We start from the raw sequence: 9,744 nt of genomic DNA on the forward strand, positions 1-9,744 counted from the left end.
ACATTTAAATCTCTCTTTAAAACACTCTTTCAGTCTTCCAACCCTTACAAACGAATAACGAGTAGCTTCGTTCGTGCAGACCGGCAAATCTTCATTTCGGGCAGACAATTTGAATTCGAGATTTCTCTATCGAACAAATTCCCCGAACACTATCTGAGCACAATTCGGCACCACAATGAACAATTTTGCTCGTTTTGCACGAATTAGCTCATTTTCGCACGATTCAGCCTCTAATTCGCACATATCCGCTGTAATTCGACTCTGTACTATCTAGTTATGTTAAGTTATCCTATCTGAGCACAATTCAACACCACAATGAACAATTTTGATCGTTTTGCACGAATTATGCTCATTTTCGAACGATTCAGCCTCTAATTCGCAAATATCCGCTGTAATTCGACTCTGTACTATCTAGTTATGTTAAGTTATCCTATCTGAGCACAATTCGGCACCACAATGAACAATTTTGCTCGTTTTGCACGAATTATGCTCATTTTCGCACGTTTCAGCCTCTAATTCGCACATATCCGCTGTAATTCGACTCTGTACTATCTAGTTATGTTAAGTTATCCTATCTGAGCACAATTCAACACAACAACGAACAATTTTGCTCGTTTTGCACGAATTATGCTCATTTTCGCACGATTCAGCCTCTAATTCGCACATATCCGCTGTAATTCGACTCTGTACTATCTAGTTATGTTAAGTTATCCTATCTGAGCACAATCCAACACCACAATGAACAATTTTGCTCGTTTTGCACGAATTTTGCTCGTTTTGAACGAATTTTGCTCTTTTTCGAACGATTCAGCCTCTAATTCGCACATATCCGCTTTAATTCGACTCTGTAGTATCTAGTTATGTTAAGTTATCCTATCTGAGCACAATTCGACACCACAACGAACAATTTTGCTCGTTTTGCACGAATTATGCTCATTTTCGCACGATTCAGCCTCTAATTCGCACATATCCGCTGTAATTCGACTCTGTACTATCTAGTTATGTTAAGTTATCCTATCTGAGCACAATTCAACACCACAATGAACAATTTTGCTCGTTTTGCACGAATTTTGCTCGTTTTGAACGAATTTTGCTCATTGTCGAACGATTCAGCCTCTAATTCGCACATATCCGCTGTAATTCGACTCTGTACTATCTAGTTATGTTAAGTTATCCTATTTGAGCACAATTCAACACCACAACGAACAATTTTGCTCGTTTTGCACGAATTATGCTCATTTTCGCACGATTCAGCCTATAATTCGCACATATCCGCTGTAATTCGACTCTGTACTATCTAGTTATGTTAAGTTATCCTATCTGAGCACAATTCAACACCACAACGAACAATTTTGCTCGTTTTGCACGAATTATGCTCATTTTCGCACGATTCAGCCTCTAATTCGCACATATCCGCTGTAATTCGATTCTGTACTATCTAGTTATGTTAAGTTATCCTATCTGAGCACAATTGAACACCACAATGAACAATTTTGCTCGTTTTGAACGAATTATGCTCATTTTCGCACGATTCAGCCTCTAATTCGCACATATCCGCTGTAATTCGACTCTGTACTATCTAGTTATGTTAAGTTATCCCATCTGAGCACAATTCAACACCACAATGAACAATTTTGCTCGTTTTGCACGAATTTTGCTCGTTTTGAACGAATTTTGCTCATTTTCGAACGATTCAGCCTCTAATTCGCACATATCCGCTGTAATTCGACTCTGTACTATCTAGTTATGTTAAGTTATCCTATCTGTTCAAGAAACGGTCAAGGATCGCTCCAGAAATTCCCAGAACGTTTGTGTTTTGTTTTTAAATTTGACGAACGATGTCTCGACGAGCTTCCCTTCCGTTTGTGTACTTCCCGCCTCGTAGGCCTCGGGGAGAGTGGTGCGGAGCGGGAGGGCAGCCGCGAGACATCGTGAAATTTCGAGTAACGCCAAAGTTCTGGAGCGTTCCTGGAAGACCAGTATAAAGGGAGGGGTAATCGCGATCGAGTCTAGTACGTAAATAGAAGCGAGCGAGTAAACGTCAACAGTCTTTTTTTGTAAACTTATATTCTTTAAATACATTTAAATCTCTCTTTAAAACACTCTTTCAGTCTTCCAACCCTTACAAACGAATAACGAGTAGCTTCGTTCGTGCAGACCGGCAAATCTTCATTTCGGGCAGACAATTTGAATTCGAGATTTCTCTATCGAACAAATTCCCCGAACATTTGGTCCTTCGAGCCGGATGCGAGAAACGAACCCGTTCCTTCGTGCCCTGAGTGGAAGTGACTAGTGTTGTGCTGGAGAACTAGTGAGTGCCTTTTCGAAAAGTGGAGTGTGTTTTCCGCTTCTTCGGTTCTGCTAAATTCAACTCGCTCGCGTCGCCTCGCTTCTTTTCTCTTTCGTACTCGTGCTGTGACGTCACTTGTTGTCGTTTCGGTGTCGGCCGACCAGTCAGTGTTTACAAACTCGCTACAGCTGATACTTCTAGAAGTCGATCCAAATTCGGTGACAACTATCGGTGGTTTCAACAGCTGCATCTGAAATATTTTAAAAAATTATACTTAAGTGAGAACTTCAAAAAAAAAAAAATCTCATCATGCCGAACACCGCCTTATTCTCCGACCTCCTACGTGAACAGGAAGAACTCGCCGGCTGGATCCAGCGGTTCTGGAGCAACCTTTGCATACTGGGGAAGGATAAAATAACTCGCGCCGTATTGGAGCAGCGAATGGGTCTCCTTGACCGCTACTGGAGCTCCTTCTTTTCCGGGCATCGAGCTTTGATGCGATGCAAAGAAGCCGCAGCAAGTTCTTATGTGCAACAAGACGTTTTTTCAGCGATAGAGGAGGCCTATTTAAACACGTCGGCAATGATAGCGCAGCAGCTCGCGGATCGAACTCCTTCGCTACGCTCTGAGGTCGAGCAGATTGCAGCGCAGCCACAGCTGCCAAAAATTGATCTTCCGACCTTCTCCGGTGACCCCCTACAGTGGGAAAGCTTCCGCGACTTATTTAAGAGCCTGGTACATGACGTACCCCACTTATCGGATGTTAAAAAACTCCTCTATCTGAAGTCAAGTTTGACCGGAAGTGCGGCGGAAGTGATTCAAAATACCCCCATTACGGAGGCTGGTTACCGTGGAGCTTGGGAGGATTTAGAGCTACGATACGGAAATTCTCGCTTATTATCATTTTCGCATCATCGTGCTCTCCTCGCCTGCCCACCTGCAAAACAACAATCGGCTTCGGAATTAAAACGACTGCTCGATACATTTCGACAAACGATTCGAGCATATACTACCTTGAAGAAACCAGTCACAGCCTGGGATGAATGGTTCGTCTACCTATTAACCCAAAAATTGGACAAAGTTACTCACCTGGCCTGGGAAACTTCCTTGGTGAATTCTAGGGAGATACCATCATTCTATGAGCTGTCTAAGTTCCTGGAAAACTGCATCCAGGCGTTGGATGCCGCTCAGATGACAGACCCTGCTGCTCAGGCTACTCCCAGCAACGACGGCAAGTCTAAAATTAAAGGGGGTACCGCCGTTAAGAAGTCTGCATCGACTTTCCACACAACAAAAAATACGATTTCCCGGAAATGCCCCTCCTGTTCTGGCAATCATGGTCTAGGATATTGCACAAAGTTTAAAACATTATCTCCGGCCAAACGCAAGGGACGCGCAGAAGAACTGGGTGTTTGCTACAACTGCCTGAACACTGGACACGAGCAGCAGAAGTGTCCTTCCTCGCAAAAATGCTTGGCCTGCAGTCGACGACACCACACTCTGCTGCATGATGCAATGACATCGAGCCCGTCTCCAACAAAGATGGTACAAAAGGCATCAACGTCTGGTGACACCGCTGGCTTATCTTCCGATCAAGGTCCTTCAACTGCAAACGCTCTTGCCCTAACGGTGTCTCGCTCAGTTGCACTGTTAGCTACAGCCCGTGTCAAGTTGGAGGCGCCGTCTGGAGAAATGATCGAAGTCCGAGCTCTTCTTGACACTGGGTCGGACTCGTCCTTCGTGACCTCCTGGGTCGCCCAAGCCCTGCGCTTGCCACGGCGGGCGGTACGGGTCGCAATTTCGGGAGTCCAGGAACAAGAAAGTGGAGTTGCAACCCGTGAAGTGAACTTTGTCGTCCGTTCCCGTCATTCCGAAGACTTCCGGCTGTCCGTTCGAGCTCTAGTGCTAAGGAAGCTCACTTCTTTGTTGCCGACACACCAAGTCAAAGGCTCTTCTTGGCCTCACCTTCAAGGCCTTCCTTTGGCAGACCCAGACTTTGGCGTGCCATCTCGTGTGGATCTTATTCTTGGAGCCGATGTGTGCGGGAGCCTCTTCCAGGAAGGAACTCGTGTGGGACCCGAAGGATCGCCTGTCGCTAAACTCACCCCTTTCGGCTGGGTGTTAATGGGGACCACTTCCTTAGACAACTCTTTGGTAACTGGGACAGCTCGTAGCTTTCACACTCAGACGGAGGACTCCGTCACCAAGCTTCTCCAACGGTTCTGGGAAGTGGAGGAGGTGAGGGAGCCAACCCCACTATCCGAGGAAGAGGAGAGGTGCGAGAGGCATTTCCAGGAAACTCATACGCGGGATTCAAACGGTCGGTATATTGTTTGCTTACCATTCATCCGAGATCCAGTTGCCACACTTAAACCTTCCAGGTCGACAGCTCTAAAATTAATGTTAAACTGTGAACGTCGGCTTGCGTCAAATGACAGCTTGAAGGAAAGCTATGGTAGCTTTATGAAGGAGTATCTAACCTTGAATCATATGCAGGTTGCATCGGAACCGGATCCCCAGCATCCGGCGTACTATTTACCTCATCACGCTGTTGTGAAGAAGCACGATCCCACTGCGAAGATTCGGGTAGTCTTCAACGCGTCGTTCCGGACCGCTTCAGGATACTCCCTGAATGATTGCTTGGCAACTGGACCTAAAATGCAAACAGACTTATGGCTCATTCTGACTCGCTGGCGTCTATTTCGTATAGCTTTTACTACTGACATTATTAAAATGTTTCGTCAAATAAAGGTACACCAGGCAGATGCGGATTGGCAAAGGATTTTATGGCGTCCGAACCCTGGCGTTTCAGTGCAAGATTACCAATTAACCACAGTCACCTATGGGACAGCCTGTGCCCCCTTTTTGGCATTGAGGGTGCTGGCACAACTGGCTAAGGATGAAGGAGGTCGTTTTCCCCTTGGAGCTCGAGCGATACAACGACATACATATGTCGACGATATTCTAGCCGGAGCGGATGATTTAGAAAATGCATTCGAATTAAAACGCCAGGTTATATCTATCTTTAGAGCTGGTGGATTCGAACTAAGTAAGTGGGCTTCGAATCTACCGCAGCTCCAGGAAGAGGACAGTACTGAATCCCACCGCTTTCATGAGAAAACAGGAGTTAGTACCTTGGGTGTAATCTGGTGTCCCCGCGACGACACTTTTTCTCTTCGGGTCGCCGGTCCAATGAGCCAATCGGATAAAATCTCAAAAAGATCGATCCTCTCGGAGGTGGCGAGCTTCTTCGATCCACTGGGCTGGACAGCACCTGTGTTAATTTACGCCAAAATATTATTACAAGATCTCTGGCTACTCGGTATCGATTGGGACCAAGACCTACCTGAAGCTATCCAAACCACTTGGCACTCCTTCAGGACCTCCTTTAGCCAGCTCGACGCTCTTTCAATTCCACGCTGGACTCGCTACTTGGGAGATCGCACCGAGAAGGTGGAGTTGCACGGGTTCTGCGATGCATCTCAAAGGGCCTACGCTGCAGCCGTCTATCTGCGAGTAATGCATAAGGGAGAAATTTCAACCATGCTTTTGGTGGCGAAGACCAAGGTGGCCCCAGTCAAAGCCCTGACAATACCAAGGCTAGAGCTGTGCAGTGCGGTACTTTTGTCAAAACTCATGACCCAAGTAAGGGACGGTCTGGACTTACCGGCAACGTTGACCGCTTGGACCGATTCCAGTGTGGCCCTGAGCTGGATACGAGGCCATGCATCTCTCTGGAAACCCTTTGTGGCTCATCGGGTGTCCAGCATTCAGACACGTATTCCGGCTGATCGGTGGAGGCACGTGCAATCGTCCAGCAATCCCGCGGACTTGGCAACGCGCGGTATCTCACCTTCGGAACTGCTGGACTCTAGGCTTTGGTGGCACGGACCTTCCTGGCTAGCTCAGGCATCCAACCTCTGGCCAACTAGTCTTCCAGAAGAAGATGACTCCATCGACCTGGAAAAGAGGAGGGTCACTGTTCACGTGCATACGAACAGGACCGAGGAAGAACTCTTTTCCCGCTTCTCCTCGTTAACACGTCTTTTACAAGTCCTATCCTATTGTTTTAGATTTTCAAGACTAGCTCAGAGGAAGCCGTGCGAAAAGGGTCCCATCCGGACTCTAGAGCAAGCACACGCCCTGCGAGTCGCTCTACGAACATCTCAACGGAACCACTTCGAAAAGGACATCGAACAACTCCGTCAAGGTCGAGAACTGTCCAAGGGTTCTCCATTGGCTTCGCTCCGACCATTTCTCGACAAGGAAGGGTTGCTTCGAGTCGGAGGGCGGTTAACCAACGCAATGCTCTCCTACGAGGAAAAACATCCCATCATCGTGGCAAAATCCTGCGCTCTTACAAGACTTCTTATTTTGGATTCCCATCACCGCACACTTCATGGAGGACCACAATTAACAAGAAGTTTACTTTTGCGGAAATTCTGGATTCTGCGTGGAGGCGCTTTGGTACGCTCGGTTATTCGGGACTGTGTCCGCTGCGCTCGATTCAGCGGTCGTCCTGCTTCTCAATTAATGAGTTCATTGCCGCTGGACCGCATCACGCCCCACCGACCATTCCTCATCTAGGGCGTAGGTGGAGAAACGAATACCTGCACACGCTCCAACAACTCCCTAAGTGGCGGCACCAGAAGGAAAACTTGGAGATTGGCAGACTTGTACTTCTTCGAGACGAGCTGCAACCGCCAGCAAAATGGTCAATGGGTAGAATCGAAACATTACACCCGGGGACTGATGGACACACACGAGTCGTTACCGTGCGAACTGCCAACGGCTTCGTAACGCGGCCCATCGTCAAAATCTGCCCTCTCCCGGTGCCTCCTTCGGACGCCACTTAGCTCGGAAAATTCCGCGTGAACACTGTTCGCGTGAGATGGTGGTAGGGCTTGTTGACACCCAGCCCCTCTAGTCGGTGGTTCTCACATTCCAATCTTTCGGCTCGGCCGAATTCTGAGAAAAGGCTTACCGAGCGACACGCCTTACCACCAACTCTTAATATACTCTTTCTGTATATATTCATGTATATATATATTTTAACTCTAAGCTCGCGGTAGATTTCTTTATATTTCTTTCTTTAGTTTCTTGCATTTTTGCTATGTCCATTTAGTTTCTTATGCTTATGCGATTTACCCCCTTTGTACACTTGCGATCACGACATTGGATTTCTTTTTTTGTTTTTCTTTTTTACTTTCTTTTTCTATAGCCGATTCTTCGCTTTACGAAGAAGGCGGGCGGTATGTTCAAGAAACGGTCAAGGATCGCTCCAGAAATTCCCAGAACGTTTGTGTTTTGTTTTTAAATTTGACGAACGATGTCTCGACGAGCTTCCCTTCCGTTTGTGTACTTCCCGCCTCGTAGGCCTCGGGGAGAGTGGTGCGGAGCGGGAGGGCAGCCGCGAGACATCGTGAAATTTCGAGTAACGCCAAAGTTCTGGAGAGTTCCTGGAAGACCAGTATAAAGGGAGGGGTAATCGCGATCGAGTCTAGTACGTAAATAGAAGCGAGCGAGTAAACGTCAACAGTCTTTTTTTGTAAACTTATATTCTTTAAATACATTTAAATCTCTCTTTAAAACACTCTTTCAGTCTTCCAACCCTTACAAACGAATAACGAGTAGCTTCGTTCGTGCAGACCGGCAAATCTTCATTTCGGGCAGACAATTTGAATTCGAGATTTCTCTATCGAACAAATTCCCCGAACACTATCTGAGCACAATTCGGCACCACAATGAACAATTTTGCTCGTTTTGCACGAATTAGCTCATTTTCGCACGATTCAGCCTCTAATTCGCACATATCCGCTGTAATTCGACTCTGTACTATCTAGTTATGTTAAGTTATCCTATCTGAGCACAATTCAACACCACAACGAACAATTTTGCTCGTTTTGCACGAATTATGCTCATTTTCGCACGATTCAGCCTCTAATTCGCACATATCCGCTGCAATTCGAATATGTACTATCTAGTTATGTTAAGTTATCCGATCTGAGCACAATTCAACACCACAATGAACAATTTTGCTCGTTTTGCACGAATTTTGCTCGTTTTGAACGAATTTTGCTCATTTTCGAACGATTCAGCCTCTAATTCGCACATATCCGCTGTAATTCGACTCTGTACTATCTAGTTATGTTAAGTTATCCTATTTGAGCACAATTCAACACCACAACGAACAATTTTGCTCGTTTCGCACGAATTATGCTCATTTTCGCACGATTCAGCCTCTAATTCGCACATATCCGCTGTAATTCGACTCTGTACTATCTAGTTATGTTAAGTTATCCTATCTGAGCACAATTCAACACCACAACGAACAATTTTGCTCGTTTTGCACGAATTATGCTCATTTTCGCACGATTCAGCCTCTAATTCGCACATATCCGCTGTAATTCGATTCTGTACTATCTAGTTATGTTAAGTTATCCTATCTGAGCACAATTGAACACCACAATGAACAATTTTGCTCGTTTTGAACGAATTATGCTCATTTTCGCACGATTCAGGCTCTAATTCGCACATACCCGCTGTAATTCGACTCTGTACTATCTAGTTATGTTAAGTTATCCCATCTGAGCACAATTCAACACCACAATGAACAATTTAGCTCGTTTTGCACGAATTTTGCTCGTTTTGAACGAATTTTGCTCATTTTCGAACGATTCAGCCTCTAATTCGCACATATCCGCTGTAATTCGACTCTGTACTATCTAGTTATGTTAAGTTATCCTATCTGAGCACAATTCGGCACCACAATGAACAATTTTGCTCGTTTTGCACGAATTATGCTCATTTTCGCACGATTCAGCCTCTAATTCGCACATATCCGCTGTAATTCGACTCTGTACTATCTAGTTATGTTAAGTTATCCTATCTGAGCACAATTCAACACCACAACGAACAATTTTGCTCGTTTTGCACGAATTATGCTCATTTTCGCACGATTCAGCCTCTAATTCGCACATATCCGCTGTAATTCGACTCTGTACTATCTAGTTATGTTAAGTTATCCTATCTGAGCACAATTCGGCACCACAATGAACAATTTTGCTCGTTTTGCACGAATTATGCTCATTTTCGCACGATTCAGCCTCTAATTCGCACATATCCGCTGTAATTCGATTCTGTACTATCTAGTTATGTTAAATTATCCTATCTGAGCACAATTGAACACCACAATGAACAATTTTGCTCGTTTTGCACGAATTTTGCTCGTTTTGAACGAATTTTGCTCATTTTCGAACGATTCAGCCTCTAATTCGCACATATCCGCTGTAATTCGACTCTGTACTATCTAGTTATGTTAAGTTATCCTATCTGAGCACAATTCAACACCACAATGAACAATTTTGCTCGTTTTGCACGAATTATGCTCATTTTCGCACGATTCAGCCTCTAATTCGCACATATCCGCTGCAATTCGAATCTGTACTATCTAG

General features: G+C 45.4%; 1 protein-coding gene across 1 annotated transcript; it reads left to right on the forward strand.

Moving 5' to 3' along the window:
* The first annotated feature begins 2,599 nt into the window (after positions 1-2,599).
* On the forward strand, positions 2,600-6,877 carry LOC143266124 (uncharacterized). Its single transcript, XM_076541761.1, has one exon. It carries the CDS (start codon positions 2,600-2,602, stop codon positions 6,875-6,877), a length of 4,278 nt encoding a protein of 1,425 aa, XP_076397876.1.
* The last annotated feature ends 2,867 nt before the right edge of the window (positions 6,878-9,744 follow it).

This window comes from Megachile rotundata, unplaced genomic scaffold (genome assembly GCF_050947335.1).
Source record: "Megachile rotundata isolate GNS110a unplaced genomic scaffold, iyMegRotu1 scaffold0032, whole genome shotgun sequence".
Taxonomy (NCBI): domain Eukaryota; kingdom Metazoa; phylum Arthropoda; class Insecta; order Hymenoptera; family Megachilidae; genus Megachile; species Megachile rotundata.

Excerpts from the sequence above, each read along its gene's own strand:
- LOC143266124 (XM_076541761.1), top strand. The coding sequence starts at position 2,600 with ATGCCGAACACCGCCTTATTCTCCGACCTCCTACGTGAACAGGAAGAA.